Below are 26,742 nucleotides of genomic sequence, written 5' to 3' on the forward strand. Positions count from 1 at the left end.
TTTCTGTTTAAATGCTATGCTAAATCATAAACTATTTTAAAGGCTTAAAGTTGTTAGAAAACGGTGTTTCTTATATTAGATTCTAACGATATGTGTATATGACTGGAGTGTTTGCAATTTAATTACGTTACGTTTTTCAATTTAGCATATAAAATTAAGTGCATATATTTTTTATAGTCGATACACATTTTATTGTAATGGAGTACGCATAATTTATATATACGATGCACACTAAAATTCATACCACTTATAACAATCATTTAAATTTCAATCATTTACAGATTGACTAAAAGAAATTTTAGCCATTTACAAACTAAAAGGAAAAGGCATGGCTTTCCTTTTTTCTCATACATACCACTTATATAATATATTTTCTTTTTAACAATTAAAAAGTCATTTGGTTTTATAATTTTAAGAAAACTACATCTATATACATCTTGAAACACTCCTAAACCTACCACATGCCCTTCACGTGAGATTGCCTCATTTAAGACCACATGTAGGTTGGAAAAGTTAGCAATATACATATCGTCATTAGAAAAGATCAAAATAGCAGTTAAAGCCTGCAAGCCACAATAAGTTCATTAATAGTATAATAACGAGCAACCTGAATGTCGTGCATGCCAAAATTAGCTATAACAAAGGGAAAACATGTCCCAAACAAAACTACAATAGAAAAGAAATAAGAGAGGCCTATTGCTCTACTAAGTAATTGCTATAGAAGCTCTCGCCACGACCTTAATAAAATGATAATAAATAAAGAATTCTATGACATGACAAAACTTATGTATTCACACCCAATATAATAAATATATGAAATAGTTAAAAAAAATGATGTCAAACAATCTCAAACTCATCACGATGTTATATGTATACTCATCCTAAAAATCAACCCAACAAATAACATATAAATGATATATTCACCTTCAAAAAATATATATATTTCCTATATAAAGGCTCTTGCTTCTCAACTTCTCCTCAAGTCTAGAGTTCTTCAAGGATGATGACTCACCCCCTCTCCAGTAGGGATGATGACTCACCTGTGCCAAAATCTCCAACATCTTTGGATGAATAGGCCTGAAACAAGAGGGAGACCTGCAAAATAGCTTCTTGCATCTTTTGGGTAGAAAGGATCTCATATTGTAACATGGCGGGGCCTAGCATGAGTTTATTTCTCAATGAAAAAGGCCTAGCCTAGAAGGATTTGAGGAAAATAGGCATGCAACCATAGTTCCAAAAAAGTTGATAGTAGGGTTGTTAATGTAGCTCGTTATTCATGAAAACCCCTTATTCAGATCGTAATGTTGTTTGAGACTGATTCGCTCATTTAATAATTGAGATAAATACAAGCCAAAGTTTGAGCTTAAAATATAGATGAGTTGAGAATTAGGAAAGATAACTCAAATAATATACATGGGATACTAACACTTAACCGTGTGATATGGACCAAAATGTAGCTATTACTTTTTTCATCATATTTGATGGTACCTACTCTAGACCAACTTCTTTTGTCATAAGATTGACGACAGCACCCCTCCGGCAAAAAGGAAAATACTATTCACCTTGACTTATTGTACAAAATCCTCTTATACTCTAGACTTAAGTACATGGTTACCATAATATGGACCAAAATGCAATTATTACATTTTCCATCATATTTGATGGTACCAACTCTAGACCAATTTTTTTCATCATAGAATGATATTTATATGACAAGCCTTTTCAGCAAAAAGAAAAACACTACTCACCGTGACTTAATATGTCGGTGTAAAAATAATTTACCTTTCCATTAGACGTCGAGTAACAATTGACTTTAGTCTAGATCATAGGGATTAATGGTTTAAGTTGAAAGTACAAGAGGTTCCGTGCAATTAGGCCAAATAACACAAGATAAAGTATACATATATATATATATATATATATATATATATGTATACAGCGCATTGCCACTACATAGTCATGATTGCCACTGCTATATTGTCACGCATTGACGACTATATAGCCACTGCATTGCCATTGCATTGTTACTATATTGCCTTGCATTATCACGACTACGTAGCCACTATATTATTATTGTATAACCACATATTACCTACATAACCACTATGTTGCCACTGCATTGTCACACAATATATAGCTACACATTATCATGCATCATAATTTCATTGCATTGTCACACATTGCCACGCATTGCATAGCCACGCATCATCATGCACTCTAGTGCCACTATAATCACTGCATAAAAAATGCATTGTCACAAACTATCATGCACTACTATGCACTATCATATATTGTATGCATTATCATACATTACTATGCATTTGTAAGTCTACATTTGTTCTTATTGCGAATATATAGAGCATTTTAAGCCCGTATTTATAATAAACAATAATATCATTTCAGAAAAATATTTTTTATAATTACTACATTAAAATATAATCGAGTATTTCTATCATTTGGTTCAAATTCCCAATACAATTTTATTATTTTTTAATATTTAAATATCAATTTTATATCACATCAAATATAATTATTATTCTTTATACTAATATTGAACTAAACATTAGAATAGCTCTCTTCTTCTAGTATCAAAAATTAGAATAGTTATATCTATTCCACTCTTATTCCACAAATGTTCACAGCATAAGATAATCAACTTGATTTATGTGCTCATAACAAGAGTGACTCAGCAATATGAATGTGAAAACTGTATTAAGATCATTTCAACCCCTCAAATTTCCAAAAGATCACCAATGCAACAACCCAGTAATTTTGATTCAAAATGAACTTGATTTTGCTATAAACTTCTTTTTTATTTAATTAACGTAATCTCATTGATCTTACAGTTTGTTCTGGCAATCAATAGCCATAAATTCAGTGAGTGCACCTCTTAAATAAGGTTATATGCACCGATTGCATTTTGTAGGAATCATCACTATCATACAAATTTTGCCTATATAAATAAATTTTAAAAAAAGAAGAAGAAAGCACTGACTACAAATTTTCTGGCTTGTGGCATATTGGGAAGTACAGCATCTGTTATGATTGCGACCATGCTGCTATAAATTATTTGGGATTAATTACTTGCCAAAAAGGGGTCAGCTGTGTCTGTGACGTCGCATCCTTTATGATACAGCAAAGTACGGAAACCCTGGATGAAAAGGAGAGAATGCTTACATGAAAAATGTAAGATAAAACTAATTTAAATAAGCTAGCAATCTAATGCTAGAGTATTTCTTTAGCACCTCGTAGATTTCGAGTCCGTATAACAAGTGAGTTGGAGGACAATGTAACGTTATGCACTGTTAGCTTAGGCAAAAGAACTGGTCAGTGGCGCTTCCTTTGGTATAATGAATAACCAACAAGAGCAGACATCAAGATAGTCCAGAGAACCTGCAAAAACAAAGCAACGCTAAACAATCTAAAAAGAGAAAGGTACAATAAGGAACGATGGTATTGCATGGCATACACTTCTTCCTTTTTAGAAAATGCAAGGCTTATACATACTTACTGAATAAATAATGAAGTTCTGTAAGTAAATAATCAAAGAGAAATAGTTACCATATTTACAGTATTCCATCTTTCAAGCTTCCTAATCCTACATTGCAAATCTTCAAGTACACCATCCGTTGGTGAAATTTCTCTACCTAGTGAAGATTCTGGACTCAAACTTCCTCCCTGCGTGTTCTTTAATGGATTATGCAAATCAGAGAGAAAATATTAATGAAGGAAAACAACCAGCGGACACAATGAATTTTCAAACAAGGTAAGCCACTATTCAAAGGGATTACAGTAACCATTTTCTTTAACCACATATAAAAAGTATCTGTTCCCGTTTGTATCAATATTCTAGTCATATATGATCATTTTCTCCCTTCTGAAGAAATGACTCTCCATGTCCTAATAAGCTCAATAATTTATTCAACTGGTGGATGAACAATCCACCTGTATTTCATCCTTCAGGAATATCAAATGGAGAGAGAAGAAACAAAAAGCAATCTCACGAAAAACTTTTCACTTGTTACCACTTACCAAAATCCCTATTATATTAGTCTCCAAAATCCCTATTATATTAGTCCCCGTTCACTTTATGAATAACTTTTCCTTTGTTCTGGAATATAACCTCTTATTCTAAAATAAGGGCTAAACATGATAAAAGTCATATTCTAGAATACAAACATTATTTATTAAAATTATATTTTACATCACAAATTAATTCAATTATTAACTTATCTTTGATATCTATCTTATCAATTTACTTCATATTAAATCATAAATTATTTATTGTAATTTCACTAAAAAAAATTCATATTTTTTTCATATTTTTCTTCACTTTACATCACATCAAAGGTAATTATTAGATTCTTGTTTCAGAATACAAGTAAATACAGAAATGCTACTCCTAGAATAAATCCCTCAGTTTGGTTATATTAAATAGGAATTGTTATTTCTATTTTGGCACTATTCCACGTGTGAAATAATCTCGAGTATAACCAGTTTCAAATCCCAAAAGTAAACGGAAGATAAGCTTCTCTGAAATGGGAATCCAAATGATTACAGGATTCTCATGACAAGTTCTTTTTTTTCAGTATTCCCCTCTAATGAAATGATAACTTACAACAAATAGCATGATGTCAGTGGATGCACCATAATTGTAGTCAATAATGCTAGTGAGAATGACTGAGCAGGACATAATTATATCATAATAAATAGTAATACTGATGTAAAACAAATGGATCATTAGGATTCTAGGAACAATGATGGTGAAAGAAAGAGAAAAAATAGAATTTCACACCTCCATTCTTAATTAGGATTTCACATCCAAAACTGACATTAGAGATCTCAAAAAAATTTAATTTCTTCATTAACCCCGATTGAATAAAAGCTGGCTTATTTATAGATCTACAAATGACAATAAACAAATAACACCCTAAATAATTGCGAAAAAGCAAATATAACCCTAAACACTATAAAAAAGCAAATGTATAATAAAAATAATTGACTTAAGACTAATTTTCTGAAAGAGGAACTGCACTAACACATGCGCCTGTGTAATATGTCACTAATGTCTACATCAGACAAATGATAAGTTACTATATGACATCTCAAAAGAACTAATTGGCAATTGCCATCATATTATGGTGCAGAAATAACTTGTAAGATAACATACTTGAGATTGAATAAAATCTACTAGTTCCTGCAGCCTTGCAGCTTGTTGATTATGAATACCATTTGATCCTTTTTCAACTGCTGGCAAGCTCTCAAGAATAATTTGAAGATAACTCTGAAATATAAGGAAAATATATATGTTATCAAAACGTCTTTACAAGATTGCACAAAGGAAAGAGAAGCAAATATATGATTGATATAGACTGACAATTTTTCCTGAAAATCAAACCTTTGTGGTGTATGAACCATCCAAACAGAGAATTGATGCAGCACTGGAAACTATTTCTTTGTTTGTTCCTTTGATTTGAAGGTAAGGACTGGGAACAGCTTGTAGATGATCAACTTCAATAAGAATCTACAAAGGAGTAGAAAGGAATAAGCAAAAAAAAAAAAATGACCCTATTACAACCAAGGAATGTCTTAAAGAAGCTGCACGGAAACCTTCCCTTCCCTATCCTCAAAATCCTTATCATGAGGCCATTTTTTGGAGCTTTATCCTCACTTTTTTTTTTAAAAAAAACTCTCCCATTTGTTTTACCCAGTATGGAGCAAAGGCTCTTATAAGAAGCAATAACAATTAAGATGCTCACAACCATTATATTAAGAATGTGCTGTTAACAAAGGGCTTCTTAAATAGGTATCTCATTTTTATAGTTTTGGATGCAACATACAGGGAAAAGAAAAAACATTAGTGTAGAACTGAATATGTGGTTTTCAAACAGCTTCTTCATAATGAAGGTAATGGTGTAAGTCTGCCTATGCCCTCCTTCTTAAGATCCCTCATAGGTAGGGCATCATGCACTAGGATGCTCTTTATCATTTTGCTTTGAAAAATTCTTCTTTTAGAATTAGTCAATGTTGTTCCCTCACAACAGTTTAACTCTAAAGCAATTTAATGTTTCCTTAATATTTACAATTCTTAATTTTAAGAAGATATTTGAGGTCACAAGTGGGGTAGGTATATGTGGAAGACTGAGTTACAAAAGTCAACTACTCACATTCTTTAACAAGACAGTTTTAGACAGTAGTATTGGCCCTGTAGATATTGGAGACATTACTAAAGATCTTAAGAAGACAAACCTCTAAGAAAATAACAGCTAAAGCATATTAAATCATTCTTCAGGAAAAACATTAGATGGAGATAAAATCCAATTAATTATCATAGAAAGTACAACTCACAACTGCTGATCTGCTTAAGCTTTTGGAGAACATGGTGTCAAAGCAAAAGGAACAGATAGGGCTACAGCAATCAAATTTTATTAGACTACCAATCCTATTATTTAATCCATTACTGTTCTAACTTCTAACTCTAAAAGTCATTTCTGTCTAACAAAATAAGAGAGGGAGGGAGGGAGGGAGGGAGAGTCTTAAAACACAAAACTCATGACTCATAAGATTTTCGAGAGTATGGTTGTTGAAACTATAACCATAACTACTAAGAGTATTTTTCTTCCAAATAGTAAAAGTGTGAAACTTCTAGGAAAGACAACTAGTTTTCCTAAAAATACGCTTCCTGATGGTAATCTCGCATTTTCTCTATCTAACTTAATTTCACAAACCCAACTAGTTTTCTTTCTCTTAATTCGAATCAAATGCAACTAAATCTAGTTTAGCATAAATTGGCAGCCAGAATGTAAACAGATAAAGTAATAAAACATACGACACAAAATAACATGTAAGTTTGCTGGGCAATATTTTCTCATTTTCTGTACTAAAGTCAATCTATCTTATTAGACTGCAAATGTGCTAGAAACAACACAAATCATGGAAAGATCAGAGTACTTCACAATATGATTCAGTAGTTTGGGGGTCTCTACCTCTATCTCCCACTCCGTCTTCATGCCCTTTCTTCCAACCTCCGTCAGTCGGGCCCCCAAACCGTTCCCTCTAAACCTCTCTAACTCTAAATTTCTCCCTCCTCTCTCTCTCTCTCTCTCTCTACATATCTATACAAATATAATATATATATATATATATATCTATATATGTGTGTGTGTGTGTGTTTTACAACCTTATCAATCTTGATGATTCACTTCAGCCTAAACCAATCTAACCAAGGTGAGAAACTGCCAGAGAAACAACACTTGTAGTATAAGCATAGCAGATTGGGATCATAATCTAATAAATCAAGAAACAATATAGCATGTCTAATTTATTAGGAAGGGAAGTGTTCTATGAGTATAATAAATCAGGAAATCTATAAATAATACCCTGTATTTTGTGTGTATAATATTTAGACACCTCTTCATGGTCTAACCACTGCCATTTCTTTTATTGCCTAAAAGCACCCTCTTGCTAGTCTTCCTAATTTATAGTTACTGCAGGAATAGGTTAAAGTAATTGCAATTGAAAAATAAAAGAAACACAACCATCTTTTTCTTTTGTACCATTAAGTTAGCCGATGTTAGCTTAAATTTTACTTGGGATATTTTTCAAGTAATAGAAACTAAAGATAGGGTAATATCATGAAAATCCAAAAGATAGGATGTAAGTGATACTAAATGAAACATGAAAGGTGTTTATTTATAAATTTCCATAAGAATTAAAAGAAAATGATGATCATTCAAGATATTTATGAATAACCACAAACCTTTCCATCTTGGTAAATCAACGCAGAAGCTTCAATATATGCCACAGCTTGGTAACTTGCAAGACAAAATGTAAATGCAAAGTCAGGAACCTATGATATAATCTTTGATCCTAAGAGTGCGTTTCTTAAGTACAATCCATGCGACATATTCATTGCAAAGGTGAGACCCTAGTGATGAACAATGAGGTAGTCCCTCAGGTGCTAGATTTGAATCCCCTGTGGTATAAGAAAGGCCTTTGCCCTCAGCATTACAATTATATGGATATAAGGTTACTCATATTTAAATACATCTATGTATATCTTTGTGAAAATTTTGAAGATACATATCAAAATGAAATATATATACCAACTTTCAGTAGGTATTGGAGGATCCTTTCCTCATTATAGTAAATTGCCAGAGTAGAACAAAGATAAGCCCCACCACATGGATCGGAAATTCCATTAACAAATTATTTATGTTTCACATCAACAAGAAATCAACCATGGATAAAGAAGAATGTAAGGATGAGAATTTCTATGATTCATCTACTTGACTGAAAGTTTTTCAAAATAGGTGAAGAATGGAGTTTCCAGGCAGGTGAAAAGTATTAAACTGATTTTCATGTACAGAATAAAAACAAGGAAAATTTCATAAAATTCTGTACCACCTACCCAAGCTTGAGAAGCCCAGCAACAGTGCTAACACTGATATCAAAATCAACTTTAGGTTGTATAATAAAGTTTCCCTCCCGTATCGGCTAAAATAAAGAATTAAGAGAACAAAAGGTCAGATCCTGCAACCAAAAAGAAAGAACAAAGAATGACTCAATTAATTCACTGACCTCCCGTATCAACAATGCAAATCTTCCTTCACATATTCTCACACGTATGCATTCAATTTCTGCTAGTTTCCCATTTGTAGGTGTTCCAGGAAGTCTTAAATAGATGTCAGTAAAATTCTGGACAGAGCTGCAAACCTTCCCAGGATCTAACACTTTCAATATGTCTTGATAGGTCACCTAAGAATCAAACAAAAGATAATATTCCATAATAATACAACAATATTTGGTTCAGTAGAAAGGCTGTTATAGGACACCTTCTTGTTACTTTTCAGTATGAAGAGTGAACTTTCGGGAGATAACACTGGATCAAAATCATTCCGAATCTTGAGCTGCAAGAATAAGAAAAAGAAAATGGCAAAACTCAATTTCTTTTCATGAAGATAAGGTTAGAAGAAAAGGCATTGAGAATTTGAACAGCAGTGGTGAAAGGAAATATGGTGATGAGCTATGACAGAAGATAAACAAAAATAGAGTTGTTATGGTTGTACCAACATGTGCATGCACAAGATGTGGTTCAATGTTCTGCTGAAACATGGGAAACACAGTAGTCATTATTTCATTCTGAGATATGGAGTAACCAACACGATTCTTGTCTCTTTGAACTCTTGCAATAAGATGAGAATGGACACCACCAACCTAATGTAAATTAAAAAGAGCAATTAGTATAGGAAAACATGCTCGCCTATATACTCACCTATCTAATAAGCAAACAATATAGTAGCGAAGAAAGGTCAGGAAGTTATAAAGGAACAGAAATTGAATCTTACAACTGCAATCCATAAGTCAAGTGATTTTCGTATAACAGGATGTAATGCATATACCCCTTCAAAAATTACCTGGTAGATAATGAAAAGTTAATACACAGAAAAAAGAATTTTGAGTTTAATGCATAATGTACAACTACTTAACAGCAAATTATCTAGCATCTAGCATAACACAACTACTATCTGTCATGGTACATTTTCGCAGAGGGAATATTAATCACATCTGGATAAACTCGCAATCAAGGGCAGAGCCAGACTTCCATCAAAGAGGGGGTGCAGCAACTCATTTGTATGACCCAGTTTTGGCTTCCCCCTTGGATGTATGTAGCTACATCACTACTTCATGCAACACACATACTGCCACCTCTATACATTATTTTGCAAGCCAAAACAGTTTTATCTCTAGATTACTATGTCCTGCAGCAATTCATTTGTATGACCAAGATTTGGCTTTTTCATATGCAATGATCCATAGCAGAAGAATCCTAATTATGTCCCATAAAATGGCATGATTAGGCCCTAGAAGAAATTCAGTTTTCACAAGTCATTTTGCTCCAAGATCAAAACAGCAAAACCGACAAAAACCTCATATTAAAAAGTCACAAGTTGGTCTTTGGTGTCAATTAAATCAAGCCTAGCTAGGACTGAGTTTATTTGGGTTATTTTTCCATTGCAGTCACTTATTTGACAATTTTTTGTATATTTTCGTAACTTCAGTATTTAGGTCAGTTTTAGGCTCGATAAAGGTCTTACTAGTCAATAACTTCATACCTTAAGGTCTCTTTGACCTAATCAAATTAGGAATTTGATGCAGTCCAACTAGCTCCGATATCAAATTGTTGCGATCCAATCAGCTCTGATACCACTAATGATGCAACCTGGTGAAAAGTTGCAACCGAATTGGTCTTAGATAGCAAAAGAGCTTCCTTTGGCTGCTATCAAGGTTTGGGGAACACCGAGCTGGGTGGGTGCACATCGGCTCAGGCTGTCAATCTCGATCTCCAAAGACAGTACACACTGATGCAGGGCTAAGAGGCTGGATCAGCTGATCTGCCTTACATGTGCATATAGAGCTTTAGGTGGTGCTTTTAGGGATTGGAGGAGGCCTATTGGTGGTGATTGGACCCAAAGTAGGGATGCAGAAGGCCTAGCTATTGTGAAGATCTATGGTTGGATAAGGTAGATGGATGGCTAGGGCTAATGCAAATGATGGTGGTAGATAAACCAGTGGCGCTATTAAAGTTGTGCATAGCTAGAAAGAAGGCAGCACAGTGAAGAGGAAAACCGCAAAGAGGAGAGGTAAAAAAAGCACTCAATTTTCAAAAGCTCAATCGTGCCAATTAGAAAAACAACAGCAATTAAATTGCAAAAGCCCCTTGCAGCAACCGCTATAATTTTGCCTTCAAGAAATTACAAAAAAAAAAAGATTTCGTTCTTCTTCTTCCTTCAAGTGAAGTCTTCAAGCATTGATTAGTGTGAGGCCGATCCTCCAATCGTGTTTTTATTAAATTGCCCCCCTATAACCTTTCAAACCCTAATTCCAGATAGCCTTCCTTATTCACGCTACCATCATCTCTTAAACCCTAAACATAACTCCAGCCTATCCCCAAAGCTTCCTAAAATCCTACTGGATCAGATCTGGATCCCACAAACTTTCTGTGAGCCCACTTCTACTGATCTCCAGTCCTGTACTTTTCTCTACTGCAGGAAGTCTGCAATAACTGCAGAAATTGTCAGACTGGCCCCTCTTAATCTCTTCTAAGCAAACTTTACCCACAATACCCTCCTAACCCCTCTTGTGGAGGGTACACAAAAACATAAATTAAATTTAAAATAATCCTTATTTGAATCATATTTTGTTCTAGTACTATTTATTGTCCTAACTCTTTCGCTGATCCGATCCAATCCTTATACCTATCCTACATCAGCTTGGTATTATAGCCATATTATCCTGTATCACCTTCACTTGATCTTACTCTGACCCCCTTCCTATATTGTCCTAGTCCTAGTTATCCTGGTACCAGAATCCAAAATGATCCTTCACCATCCTTCCTATCTCACCTTTATCATGATAAACTAACAATTTATTTTCTTTTATTTGTTCCAACACAGGTAGTATAGTAAGTCCTCTAAATTTGTTCCCTTTCTTTCTTCTCTTCAAAAGCTATGGCCTAGCAAGATCAATCAAACTGGTCCGGCCTACCAAGTAAAAGCCATGAAACAGACCTCTCTTGAAGCTAGTAATGGCAGAAATAGTAGGTAACCATATCCGAGGTCTTCTTGCTTTTAGCCAAATCAAATAGAAAATGTCATCAAAATTTCATGCAAGGATTTTTAGCAAACTAAATACTTTTTAACCATGTTGAGTTTGCATTTCACTTGAATAGTCATTTTTTTAATTGATAAGTAAAGATGGTCAAGTGCAAGTGTACAAAATCTGCAGGGCCAGCTCAAGATTCTAAATATGTAAGCTAAAATGTCAAAGCTAAATGATTATCCAACAGATATATTATTGCAGAGAGGAGATCATGTTACCAAAAATGAAGATCAAGAGAACATCTCACACTAAATGAATAAATACACATTATCAAGCACAGTTGGAGCTTTACCACGCCACAGTCCTCAGAAACTTGAATCTCCTTGAATTCATTTCGACTAAAATTCTCAAAATCAAAGCAAGGAACTTTTGCTTTATGATTATTCCTTATCTCCTCAATATTCTGCAAAATATTTTAACATTAAAATATTAACATAATCAAAGTGTAATATTCTTTAATAATGACCAGGTATGAGATACTTAAACAAATAATAGAATTAACAAAAAAATGTTAAGTACACAATGATCAACTTTTCAATGAGGTACATTAATATGCCTCAAGTTTCATGAACAAAAAATAATAATATGTTTATGATTGAGATGAGATTTAAGACTTCAATCTATGATAAGATAGCATGTAAGTTTTTCTTTCATATAAAAAAGCAGCTAAAACTTCAGACACACAATAACATGACGTCGTAAGTCGTGAAAGACCAATCTTCTGTAAGAACAAACCAATGAAGAAACTTTTATAACTATCGGAGAGAACTATAATAGTGGAAAGAAGCTGAAGGAAAGAAAAGATCTTGTTCCTCTTAAGTGTTGCACAAGAAGAGTGAAGATGCCAGAGGATGGAGAATGGAATATTGGCAATTGTTAGAGACATTTAAATACTACAATAGAGTAGCGGTGATCTGATTTTAAGAGCATATTAAAGTGATATCGTGACAGCTATAAACCTATTCATGACTTTCCACTGATATTGGATTATGTTCTTCAATGAGCTTTGGTTTTTCAATCCACATTCAAATCATTCAAATTGGAACGTGATTGCCTATCTGTGCTAAAAACCCTAGTATGCAGAACACTAAATTTTAATGTTTCCAGAAGGAAAGGTAGCATCATATCTAAGTTTAAAGCAATTCAGGACTGACGCTACTGTTTCATCTATCCTTTCTGGTATGTATGTCTCAAATAATAGCCTTCTTCTATTATGAATATAATGTACTTCTATGATATGACAAATAATTTTCTCCATACATTGCTTAGAAATTATACTAAGGCCTTATTTTCTTTGAGATTAAGGGAAAATCTAGAATAGCTATTTTAGATTTTTATTCCTAAAATTGTATCTCTAATCAAGAGTAGGGTATTTTAGGTGGCATTTGGTTTGAGTTCTGGCTAGTCCCTGAACTTACGGACCCGTAGTTATGTTTAGTAACTAAACATGAATTTTTTCTTAGCCAAGTTTAAGGGTGAAAAAGGAGACAGAAAACATAATAAGTGTGGTAAAAGAGAGGAGAGAGAATTAGCTACATGTATGGTAAGTGTATGGAAAAATTGAGCGAAAAAATTAAGCGGGAACTTTTGGTTTGTAGAGTTAGATACATGTATGGTAAAAGAGAGGAGAGAGAATTTTTTTAAGTAAACTATAGTCAAATTAAGGATAAATTCGTAATTGGGCTTATGTGTGAAATAACATGGATAATGTTTAAAATCTATAGTAGGGTAGTAGGGATAATTTGATGTTTGCTTTCTAATCTAGAGTAGTGTTTCCTAATCAAGAATAAGGAAAAAGATAATCCTGAAGCAAATCAAGGCTAAAGTTTTAGCGCACATGATAAGGCTTGCACAGTGCAGCATGACTACCTCACATCATTGTTTAGTCTTTACCAACTACCAACATGTTACACAAAAGGTAAGGAAGAGATTTAAAGCCTTTAAACTACATGAAGGCCATTTACTTACGTATTATTCTTCATAAGTCATTCCATACAAATAATATGCAAAGCAAAATAGTTTCTTATGTCTACAGTTTATTGCATCGTCATTAAGCTTTTCCCCAAGCAATTTAGCCAGAGCAAATCTAACATGCCCAAGCTAGTGGCCAACACCAATTTATGAACAGGTAAGGACTTTTGCCTCATGCCATCATCTTACTGGCAACATAACAAATTAGCTCCTAGTCAACTATCTTAATGTCAACTTTCTAAATGGAAATGTGAAGGTTGTCATATTAGAGCAAGCACCCTACACACTTGTGGCTTATGACATCAGCAAAGAAATGCAAGAGTAGAGCAAGAAACAGGAGAAATAAACGGCAAAGTGCCATCTGATTGGTTCAGCTAGGGGAAAGAAACAAGTGCATACAAAAATATATGGTGGAAAGATGTACCAAGGTTTGTCGTGCCGGTGGCCTACCAGCACCTAGCACAGAATAAGAACAGGTAAACCACCTGTACAAAAACAGCATCCTATCGTAAACTCTAAAATGTTTGTTGGATGTTCCACTTGCAGCAACTTCATACATGTGGTGCCCCATGCCAATACAAGTCGTGCATGACCTATAATAGACTGATGCAATAGATGAACTTGAGTACATGAAGTCCCACTAAAGTGGAATTACCAATGTATGAGCTTCTAGGTAATTTGTGGGTTCAATCGCCTTGAGACACAGAATAAGTTCTGTCAGACCATCAACTTAGCCATAATCAAGGAAGTAGTAGCCTATAAATAGTACCTACTTAATTGGTTTTCTAACCTAGAAGACCTTTTAGTTTGTATGTAATAAAATATCTTTAACTGAACCAGACATTGAACAATTCAAAGTAATCCATGATAATTTTAGGCAAGTTATTTTAATGTGCACGAGATTCCCAATGTGTACAGGTGCAAATTGGGCGTAACACTAGATTATACTGCATGTTGGTAGCAAATGCAAAGAGATAAGTACCACGACTACTGACATATCTATAGATGACGCATCCAATCCTCGACTTCAGCATAGACATGCATCATGTCCTCCATGTTATTAGACTATGATCTCCTATATTGTCAAAGTAAGATCAAGACCATGAGAATTTTGAGACTTTTAATTTAAAAAAGATGCAAAAAGTTCGGCTTTAGAATCTCGTAAGTGCAGTGGATATATGTGCTATTAGTGAATTGCTTGATCAAACATCTTTAATCATGAAATAGGAAAAGAATATAACGTTGGAAGCATGAGTTTCCCTGACTAGGAAATCTATATCTCCAACTAAGCTACCTCTTGACAATCCAATGTCATTTCAAAGGCAACAGGAAGTCTCAACTAATTTAGTCTGTTGTATTTCAAAATTACGAGAAAGAATAGACTCCAATGCCAAATAAAACAGTACCTTAGTCAGCAAAGATATATCCAAGGAGCTATACTCATCATACTTGAAGTCCTTCAATTGTTCAGGCTTGTAGTAACTTTCTAAGGAAATTACTTCACAACCAACTATATTTGCCATCTTCTGAGCCAGGCTTGTTTTGCCAGATCCACTCGGACCTCCTAAAAATTACACCCTTGAAAAGTATATAAATATAGAAAGTATACATATACATGTCCTTTAAATACAATTAGTCGTAGAAAGATGACCAAATTTGCCTATAGGTGTGTTTGCAGTATTATAAAAGAACAAAGCAGAGATGTACAGATAACACTCAGATTAGCATTAACTAGAAAGGTTCTCATGGCAATAACTTGAGAAGATATCTTCTGAAAAAGGAATGGAACAAGATGAACAAATTTTGTCATATGTATCATATATACATATTTATTCCAGCCCTCTACACAAAGTACAGATTTTCTCGACAAATTTGATCCCATCATCATCTACCTATTAAGATGGTATCTAAACTGTCAAGGTAGACTGGTCCTTCAGAATCTCCCTTTATATATGTTTACACCATGCACAAATGTGGTCTCTTTGATGTGACATCACCATAGGCACCATAGGAAGGAAAGCATAGATTTGCAGTTTCCAGAAGTCCTTTTTCTAAACCAACAGAGGAAGCTAGTGACTGAAGAAAATCTGTCATGGAAGACTTTTATCTTCTAAAATATCTGGTATATCCTGTAAAAGTGTATGTCTGTCCCTTAAATTTATCTGATGTTGAGCAATTCAATAAATATATGTTCTCTTTAAGATTTGCATGAAAAAACTTTTTAGTTATGGTATTGGCAATTTTGGGCTCCTCAATTTTCAAATTACATTTTTGGACATCTTTTACTCATTTAGCTCTAATGAAGTAAAAAAAAGACTATTGTATTCTAAAACTACATATAAAGACTATACAAAAAGTACACATTCCAAATCTAGTATGCAGAATCCACACTTTCAACTTTGTCAAAATATGGATCTAAATACATGCTTTCTATAAGGGCCAAATGAGTATAAGAGCCCATATTTACTATTCGAAAACCGAGGATCCCAAAACTGCCAATACCATAACTAGAAGGTTTTTTAATGCAAATCGCCCCTCTTTAAGTTAATAATCAAATAAGTAGTTTTATGATATATCTATATTTTATCCAGTCAGGAACTTGGTGATATATAACAACCCTCTTAAAACATAAAATATAAATTACAAAATATGAGAACAAAAAGATAAATCAGGAAATAAAGTGGAATACTTACATATTAATTAAAAAATTATCCAGAGAGACTCTAACTTTGTCGCAGGTTAAAGAAATTAGATAATTTAACCTCCAGTAATTGAGGATATCATGACTCAAATAAAGTTTAATTTTAATATGATAGTTGCAAAATACAAACTCCAAGTCTTCAACAAGCTTAAATGCAAGGATGATTCCAGGACTCTAGGGAAAATGAAGCATGTTGACCATAGGCCAACAAAGTGACAGGCATGAACAAATTTAATCCCTTTCCATCTCTCCCAACATATGTTTGTTGTTGTTAGCAATCCACCCTATGCCCGTTGACACTATACAAGGGACAGAGGGTATTTCTATACCAACCAAATGGACCTTGGGGCTCTAGCAGATATAAATGCACTAATGTGTCATTCTGCATGTGTAAACCAGTATAGGCAATAGTTAATAAGGGATTTCTGTGCAACAGAAAGAATCAACGAACTGAGGAAATTTCAATACCAATAGCAGATTCAGCAGCTAGCTCTTTCTTGAAGAATGGATTAAGGATGCTTACTTGGTTAAGTGTCATAAGTCACAAGTTAAAGAAAAAAGGACAATTTTATATCATCAAACCCTGTAACATCCCCATCTTATATCCATGTTTCACCAACCACTAGCACACAATGCCAACCATATTACTATGTAACTATGTACCAACAATTAAAAACTTTAGCTCTTCCAATGCTGATGAATAAGCATCTCCTCATCATTTCCTTGATATGAGGTACCATCCTCAACTTTCGGCTAATATCACTTGTAAGATTGAAAACTGGTTTGTCTGTTTGTGACTTCACAACCAAGGAGAATGATGGTTCTATTATTATCTATAAAAAATTACAAAAGCATGTTGTATACAAAGACTAAAACTAGATTTAAAATGTAAACATGTCAAGACGTTTGATATTTCCACGGTTTGAGGTCGAAAACAACTTAATTGACTGAAACAAATTTCTTTTAGTATCATATCAGCTGTATCAACCAAAAAGATGGCAGTTTCAGCTGATAACAAACGAAACTAGTTTTTTTATAAAACAGCTTGATTGTGGGTTAGATTTTAAGTTGTATCCATACCAAACCCAAACTGAAATATCAAGTAATTGATGTCCAATTTCCAGGTGGACCGGGAAATCAAATAATTGGCATCAAATTTATCAAAACCGTGGTTGTTATGATAGTGATGCTCCAGCCTCCAAGTGATTCATCTAGTTTTATTCACTCCCAGGATAATAAGCTGATTTTGCCAGTGATTGTGGGTGGCAGGTTCAACAAGAACTTCAATTATCTGATTTTTCATAATTTATATGATATGACTAGCATGATAACATCTATCTTTGGATTAACTAGACATCATTAATTCTATTCCTATGAGGACAGTGAGTATGGAATCTATAGGATGCACCCTAGAGTTCAATGTGGTTCTAAGTATTTTTCACTCATCATACAATATCACTACTATCTTATGTAAGTAATCTATAATTTGTTATTTGTTTGCCATTTTTTCTGAATTTTAGGGTATCCTTGGTTTTATATCATTCCTTGGAATTTTAAAAAATTAAAAAAGATACTTAAATTTAAATGGCCAATGAACAAGCAGAATGTCTGATATGTATCATTTTTTTCAAGGACCGATACCAGCCAATGTGACAGTGGGTCCACATTGGCTCGAAGCGGCACTTGACACGCTACATAGCATGTCTCATGCCTCTGGCAAAATAATCCTTGAGTAAATATATAGGTATGAGGGATTAATGAGAAGAAAAGAAGGCAAGAGGGAGTAAGTGAAGACTAGAAGCCAAAACCTGGTCAAGGAACCTTGGTTCAACAAAACAGAAAAAGTAATATCACTAATTACTGCTGAATATTTCTTTTTCACTTTTTCATAGGTTCCATAATGACAAATCCTACTACAATTTTGTAGTGCACCTGATATTATGTCATTGTCGATGAATTGGATCATCTATCATCCAATCCTAAGCGTTTCCTAAAACCTTAAAAACAACTACCTTGTAAGAACTGAAGAGAGAGAGAGAAGAGAGTGCACGTGCAACCCCCCTTCCCTCTCCTTCTCCGTCATGCAATGGGAGAAGTGGCTACGGGATTTCCAGCCACTCTAAATCAAATCTAGATTAGGATAAGATTTAAAACCTAACCTATAAATATAAATCCTAACCTTACAATATTATCTCTCTCTCTCTCTCTCTTTCATAACCCTCGTCAAAGTCTTCACTGTAGAATTGAACTGTCGGAGCAATGGAAACCACCACACGACTCGTCGGTAAACCTTCTCCCACCTCTCAAATTTAATTTAAGTTTCATAGGTTAAAATAGAATACCTAATTTTGTTGCGGCCTCGTCCGCAAATCGCGCCAACCGACAACTTCGAGTCACTATAGCTCATGCACCAAAGCTTCACATCGTTGTCCTCATGCCATGGTTGCCTTCAAGGAGAGTCCTCGTGGCTCGGATCGCCATCGGCCAAGGGATAAGATTGTTTGTCATCGTCAACAACTTCTCCTCCACCTCGTATGGTCGGCGTGGTCGTGAGAGTGGTGGGAAACTTGGGGTGTGGCCGGTGGACTCTCCCTCTCTTTCACTTTTTCTCTTCCTCGCGTCAACCTCCTCAAGGAAGTGTTTGGTTGGGCTCTGGTTAAACCTGAGCCAACCCTTTATTAGTTTGTGCATTCGGGTTTGGATTTCAGATCCAAAAACCCGACTCGAACTAAATTAACAAATGGTGGGCTACAGGCTAACCCACAGCCCAGTTCATTCTCTATTATTTGGTTGGGCCTTGGCCTAACCCGTTTAATAGAATTGAGTGGGCTACGGGCTAGTCGCAACCCAATCTAATTCAATGGGTTTATATCAATCCATTTTAGCCATTAATTTTAGTTTTAAAAATTCAAAAACTATATTAGGAATTAAATTAAAATTTATGTTTATCTCTTTATTATTTAAAGGTGATGATTTTTAGCACGTGAACTAGATATTAGAGATTTCAATTATTTATCTAGACTCAAATGAGTGGGTTTACTCACATATTTATTTATTATATTTTGTGCTTTTTATCAGACCACGTATTTCTTTGTATGCAAATTTATTATTATATTTCTATGTGCATATATTTTTGTGTGCAAAATATATGATTCGGTGCATTGTTATACTTCGTGCAAATAGAAATTTTTAATAAACAAGAATATTAGTAGAAAAACATAACTGATATTTAATATGACTGAGAGAATAGTCTCGATATAGATCGCTTATGACTATCCGTGCTAACTCAAGTCTACCTAAAAATCTTGAGGAAAATCCTATTTTAGACTAAGGTGACTTTCTTAAGTTACTCTGTCAAAGTTAGAGAACATTCCCAGGTTAGATCGAAAGACTTATTTAGGTGGCTCTAATCTCTCTCAACAGTTAGTGGAAGAGACAAGATAGTGATACCTCCCGGTAGCCCTAACCGAATCAGCTATGAAAAAATGACTTGAGCATCATCTCAAGGTGACTTCTAGTTGATATAAATCCATAGGACATTAACACAATTAAAACAAATAGCATTATTATTATTGTGAAAAATTCAATATATTAGAACTAAACATATTATGAGATGACTTACTCTATTATTATTTGTGCAATTATTATTGTTCCTATACTCATGCTTAGTGAAATTATCATTTTATATCGTTGGAGTTGGATTTAGTTTAAGTTATGTTTATAAATTTAGATTTATTTGGCTTTTAAGTGGATTCTGCTCACTGAGCTATAGTTGTTGGCTTATACGATTCCCCTTCTAATATTTTAGGTACTAATCAGCATGGCGATTAAGCGAAATGCACTAAGACTCCATCTCCACTTAAAATTTATCTCTTTTTACTTTTCAGTTTTTTTGGTCTTTATGTTTTAAATTATCTTTTAATTCAATTTTGATTAGAGGCACCTTAGTAATGACATTGATCATTTTCATTATTATTGAATTGGGTTTATCGAAGTCAGATTTTTACATTAATTTTTATGATTGTGAACTATGAAAATATTAGTTAAAGCTTCGTATACCTCAAGCGTATGGATATACATGGCCGATCATGATTTCGATTTCAGGTTGTGACATACCTCGTCAATCCTATATCTACACTTACCTTCTCAAATATTCCATTTCAAACATGTATGAAATAATGGAATTCCCTTCTAAGTCAAAGTCATCTGATCTACAAACAATTTTAAAGCACCATTTCCTAAAGCTTCAATATATCTGAACAAAGACAAACAACCTTCGCACTAGTGAAACATTCAAAAGCAATACATTGCAGTGGTTCAAAAGCAATACATTGCAGTGGGCATCCTCAAGAGAAAACAAGTTGCTCAATCAGTCAAGAACTTCAGGTTCCAAACATTCCCATAACTTAAACAAAAATAACCAACAAAAGGTATTTCTAAATTATATCCCCTAAACACCAAATAATAGAAACAGATTTTACTTAGGTCATCCTAAGCATACTTATCAAGCAAAATACAGCAACAATATCTCTGAACTAATGCAATAATTGAGGATAAGAACTATATAATTAGGTATCTTTCTGTTCTAACTTCTAAATAATTAAGTTATTTTAGAAGTTGAAGTATCACACATTACCAATTCCAACAATAACAGGAAAACCCTTGTTCTCTAACAATGCCTGCAAGATAGTAAAGCAAGAAATATCACAGTAAATATGTTGATAATTTTTCAATGGAAGATGTGTTTCTTAGAGAGTTGCTCACCTGTATTGCTTGAACTGAAAGGAGAAGACCTCTATCCAAGTCATATGAATCAGGCATTGGAGCAAGCAGGATGTTACCCCTGGAAGAAGAATCTGCAGATGTTCATAAACTTCATCACTATTAAATGTTCTCTTACTAGATATTGCACTTTATCTGACTCAAGATTTGACTGATACACAAGAATTGCAACTTAGAGGAAAGAAATCCAAAAAGAAGAGTTGAAAATAACCCGAGATAAAATGCCATTTTCCCAGAACAGGCTCAAAATCAGATCTTTTTGTGGGAGATCGAGTCCATGGTTGTGTGAGATCCTCGAGATTCGCCACAATATGGGTAGATAGGCGAATTGGTTTAGGTGCAGCAATTTTCTTTTCTTGACTTTCAGTTAAATGCGTATTAGACAGTGGTGGTGGTGTGTTAAGACGGGGAACACCTGATACCAATTAGCAAATGTCAGAGTAGACATTCAAACGAAATTGTAATACCAAGTTAGAATTGATGTAAGATCTACCTTTCCCCTCTAGTATCATTTCCAAATATGACTTTGTGATCCATGGTCCCGTGATACCTAGCCTAGAAGCTTCTGCTCCAACAACCTGAATAAGTAATATAAGTAGCTCAGAAATTCCATCTTTAGTTGCTTTCTCATTTTAAAAATGAAAAGAAAAGGCAATCATAAATCTCAATATTGCATGTTCATAAATACTAATGGATATGATGGAGACCAGACAAAATGGTGAAAGATGTTCAGAAACACTAGAAAGCATGTTAAATACAAAAAATGGTGACTTTCAGTCTTATGTATAAAAGATGACCTTATTCAACTTATCATTTGAATAAATAGACAACAAAGTTATCAACATTTTGTAAGAACTCGAAAAAAATATAAAAAAAAGAGAGAGAAGAGGGTGCACATGCGCTCTCCCCTCTCCCTCTCTGGCACGCGACGAGGCGGCCGCAGAGATCTCGCCAAATCCAAATCTAAATTAGATTTGAATTTTGACCCTATAAATTAAACCCTAACTCTCTCTCTCTCTCTCTCTCTCTCTCTCTCTCTTCTTTACCCAGCCTCCATTCCTTCTTCTTCTTCTTCTCCTTCATTTTCTTCTTCCTTACCGTCGAATCACAACATGGGTTCGGCCCATCGAGCATCGCCGGAGTAAATAGGGACCATCATGCTCCTCCTTAGTAAGCCCTCTCTCATCCCTCAAGTTTAATTTTAATTTAATGAAATAAACTAGAAATACCTAATTTCGGTGTTGCGGCCTCATCGATGAATCTCGTCGGCCAACGGCTTCAGGTCGCTGTCGCTCCACCACTAGAAGTCTTTTGTTATTGGCCTGGTGCCGTGGATGTTCGCCTTTGGAGCCCTCGTGGCTCCGATCGTCGTCGGCCATTGAGTCGATTGTCTTCGATAGTTTCTCCTCCACTCGTGAGGACGGCAACATCATAAGGATGTTGGAGAGCTCAGGGCGCAACTGACGGACAATCACCGGCAATCTCTCCTCTTTTTCTCTCTTGCCCTCGTCGATCCTCCTCGGGTCGAAGGCAAACTCAAGCAACTCGAGTCTGGCCTTCTTCCCTTAAGTGTGGATTCGGGTAGGGTTGGATCCGAATCCAAGAGACCGACCTGATTCGATTAACTTAATTGGGTGGGCTGCGACCCAACTGCAGCCCAGCCCAACCGATTGGGCTTGTTTTGGCCAAAATTGATTTTTTAAGTTAAATTGTAGAAAATTTTAATATTATTTAATTTAAAAATTTTATTGTTATTATTATTAAAGGTGGTGATTTTTAACACATGAGCTAAAGATTTGAGATTTTTGTTGTCTTGCCTAGACTTAAGTTAGTGGGTTCACTCATATATTTATTTCTATTATACTTCGTACCTTTGTCAGACCATGTAATTTATTGTGTGCAAATTTATTTATTTCATTCTTACGTGAAAATTTAATTGTTACATTTTCTGTGTGCATTTAATTATTACACTCAGTGCATCTCCATACCTTGTGCAAATTATAAATTTTAGTGAAAAGAAAAATAAAACTAGTATTGGTATGACTCAGAGAACAATCCCGATATAGATCGCTTGCAATTTTTCGTGGTGACTCAAGTCTATCTGGAAGTCTAGAAGAAAGTTTTATATCAGATCATTGTGGTAACTTTCTTAAGTAACTCTGGCGGGGTTAGAAAACAATCCCAGGATGAATTAGAAATTTTCTAGGTGACTCTAACCTCTCTCAACGATTAGTAGAAAAGACAGGGTGTGGTGATCACATAGTGATACCATCTAATGATCCTAACCAATTCAGTTATAAGAAAAAGTCCCAAGCATCATCTCAAGGTGACTTCTAGTTGATGTGGATCCACAAGGTATAGACCCATTGAGACAAATGACATTATAAACATTGAAAAGATGTTAATATGTTGAAACTGTGCAAGGCTACAAGTTATGACTCTATTATTATCATTGTAATTATTTAATAGCATGCTTGTTGGAAATTGTTATGTATATTGTTGAACTGGGGTTTTATTTAATACTATAAAATTTTAGAATTTATTTGGTTTTTGAGTGGATTCCATTCACTGAGCTATAGTTGTTGGCTCATGGATTTCTCTCTTTAATTATCTCAGGTAATAGTCAGTGTGACAATTGAGCGAGATGCACCGGGACCCTCCCTCTACTTAGGACCTACCTATTTATATTTCTACTCTTTTGGTCTTATGTTTTAGTTTAATTGTTAATTTAATTTCGTTTAGAGACAGTAATAATGACATTGTTTATTTTCATTGCAATTAGTAAAATTTAATAAAGCAAATCCTCTTCGTTTATTTATTCTTGTCATTATACACTTAGGAAGTATTAGTAAAGTTTCGTGTATCTCAAGTGTATTGAGGTGCATGGCCGATCATGATTTCAATTTTGGGTCGTGACACATTTCCTATCTAAAATCAGTTGTCAATTCTTGGACCAAAGAGCTCCTGGATTCAAAAACAAGAATTCGTAGTCGATAGTAGATACATCTAATAACTTCCTCAAGCTATTATCTATTTTGATAAGCAGACACCTAATTTGTTACTAAAATATATCGGGAAAAAAGTAAATTGACTAGAAGTAAGAGGAACTACTTAGATTTTAGTCATTCTCGTTGTGAGAAAAAGTAAAATCAATGCTATATAAGGCAAACTTTTTAACACCAATATCAAAGCAACAAGTCAAGAGAGCAAGGGTTGCCACCATACACCCGGTGGTAGCAGTTCGATGCATAGGATAGTCTCTCCAGAAATGGAGCTAAGACTGCATATAACTCCCCATACTACTTTGGTAGGAGCCTCATGCACTAACAAACTTTTTAAATAAATCACGTACTCAAATTACTACTAGGAAAAGAACCATTTCACATTCCGATTGAATGACCATGTCAGCCCCCAAATGCATGATACGGTGGAAAAAAAAAACTACCATCTAAGTTAAAGATCATAATAGATAGGTGAGCAAGAAATGTTGTTGGTATTCCATGAGACAAGAAATCTCTAATCTAATTCATAGTTGCTATTACAGCCTATCCTACATTTCACACACATAAAACCATCCATAAATGCATATATACTCAAATAGAAAAACATACAACAAATAATCCATTGAGTGCTTGAGCAAACTTTGAAAGCCTTAGTTATTCAAGAAAATTTAGAAGGGTTAAAGTACAATACTTCTGATGTAGCAAAGCATATAAATATTGATGTTGTTGTCCTCAAACATAAAGGCCCCTAATCAAGGATTTCTGCATCAAGTGGCACAAGGTATGCTGCCTGAAATGTAATGTGTCGATAGGAAATTAGCACCACTACACGGAAATTAAGCATGTGCCTATAAGTGCTGACCTATGGTACCATGTATCAACTCAGTCCAACCTCGTGTCACTCTATGTTGAACTGGCCCAAGTTGTTTGTCATGATTGTTGAACCATGGTGACCATGCTAGTCAGCACGTACGGAGCAAATGGCTTAGCGGAATGCCCCATTGATGAAGGATGAAGTCTACATTAAAGTATAAATAGGTGTAAGGCGTCGAGTTTCTAATTACTCTTTTTCTTTATAGTATTTAAGTATTATTTTACTGACTAATGTAGTAGTACTGTAGTGTTATTGTAGCAACCACGATACTATAGTAGTTAAGGCCTCAAGGTATCCAACAATTATTTAAAACTTATTTTCTTAAAGAGTCCTAACTAGCCCAAATTAGGGTTTGTAGGTAATCTAAAGAGTCCTATTGCGGGTCAATAAGGTTTTCTTAGGGATTAGTTAGGGTGTTCTTATATAAGGCTACTATAATAGATTTATGAAAAGAAGCTTTCTTTTAGCCATGTGTGTCATGTTATCTCTTCTCTCTTTAGAAAAATACTCTCTCTTGTTCACTTCATCTTCTACCTCTTTTTTTGTTTATTCTTTCATCTCTAATAAAAGGTCCATATCTATTCATTCATCTCTATCAAAAAGTCCATCACATAGTATGACCTCATATTTTGTCCGACATCAATTTGGCATCAGTGCAAACTTTTTATACTACAACACTTCAAGTATGTTTTAATCTTTTTAATCATGGATGGTTGTGTCGGTCTGCACGATCCGTGCTGACTGGCGTATGCCGTGCCAGTAATGGCACGGCATTTCGCACGAGGTGTGCCAACAGCACACCCCTGTGCCGACCAAACATGAGTGCGTGCCATGCCGAGCCGTGCTGATCCAGCACGGCCGTATGTCGGTCATTGTACCATGTGGAGCCTTTTCTTTAAAAAAATTTCTATTTTTATTAATCATTATCAAATCAACTGATCAATTGACCATTTAAAAGGCTTAGATAAAATTGATAATGATGAATAACGAGACAAGTCTGGTGGTGATGATGATAGAGATAAGATGTGCATCCCTATTATATAATCTTCTCAGATAGGTATTATTTTTATAAAGGACTTGAGTCTGTATGTAGCAAGATATTAGGAGATGTGCACCTACAGAATGATATAAGTTCATCATCATTACCATTATATCAATCACACCGACTAGAGCCACAACACCATTATTATACTCTATATCTACAATATGTATATGTTATGGTGTGCCTGTACCTGTGCCTACGTCTATGTCGGTGCTGGTTATTCCCGTCCATATTCAATATTCATATCATATCATAAAATAATTATAAAATTTTTATTTGTGCGAAGACTATGTAAGACGTTACAACGAGAAATACTATCAGTGAATGAGTTTTAAGAATATCAACAAATAATAATGCAACATTCTTGTGTTATTCCTATGCCGGCAAATGAAGTCTTAGTTTCTCCTCGTCATTCTACGTTCAACTAGATATTAATTTTAATTATTAAATTATTATCAATTAATATTATGTGCTCAATTTTATTATGGAGTATTCAAGTACATTCTAGAGTGCTCAATCATTAATATTTATTTTAATAAATGTATTCAATTATATTATGTGTTGAATAATATTTATCTTTAATGAAAAGATCATTTATAAAAATAATTTAAAGATAAATCACTATAATGTACGTTTTACTCATGGTTCGCCAGATCGGTCAATCCCGATTTGAATCGGCTGAGCCTGATCTCGATCTAGGCCCGATTTG

At 34.4% G+C, this 26,742-nt stretch overlaps 1 protein-coding gene across 1 annotated transcript in view; it reads right to left on the minus strand.

Moving 5' to 3' along the window:
• Positions 1-2,792: 2,792 nt before the first annotated feature.
• LOC140773331 (uncharacterized) overlaps positions 2,793-26,742 on the minus strand; it is a 38,928-nt gene continuing 14,978 nt past the window's right edge. The window contains exons 11-27 of the mRNA XM_073115826.1: positions 21,609-21,693; positions 21,327-21,530; positions 21,098-21,189; positions 20,970-21,012; positions 15,039-15,196; positions 11,954-12,064; positions 9,348-9,416; positions 9,073-9,216; positions 8,835-8,909; positions 8,581-8,757; positions 8,411-8,496; positions 7,760-7,814; positions 5,399-5,524; positions 5,171-5,284; positions 3,562-3,678; positions 3,246-3,393; positions 2,793-3,151 (exon numbers count right to left, since the gene is read on the minus strand). Coding sequence (XP_072971927.1) covers positions 3,328-3,393; positions 3,562-3,678; positions 5,171-5,284; positions 5,399-5,524; positions 7,760-7,814; positions 8,411-8,496; positions 8,581-8,757; positions 8,835-8,909; positions 9,073-9,216; positions 9,348-9,416; positions 11,954-12,064; positions 15,039-15,196; positions 20,970-21,012; positions 21,098-21,189; positions 21,327-21,530; positions 21,609-21,693 — 1,722 coding nt within the window. The 3' untranslated portion in view covers positions 2,793-3,151; positions 3,246-3,327. The remainder of the gene's footprint in view (positions 3,152-3,245; positions 3,394-3,561; positions 3,679-5,170; positions 5,285-5,398; positions 5,525-7,759; positions 7,815-8,410; positions 8,497-8,580; positions 8,758-8,834; positions 8,910-9,072; positions 9,217-9,347; positions 9,417-11,953; positions 12,065-15,038; positions 15,197-20,969; positions 21,013-21,097; positions 21,190-21,326; positions 21,531-21,608; positions 21,694-26,742) is intronic.

The sequence above is a fragment of the Typha angustifolia genome, chromosome 13 (assembly GCF_048772165.1).
Source record: "Typha angustifolia cultivar Huaian chromosome 13, ASM4877216v1, whole genome shotgun sequence".
Lineage (NCBI taxonomy): Eukaryota > Viridiplantae > Streptophyta > Magnoliopsida > Poales > Typhaceae > Typha > Typha angustifolia.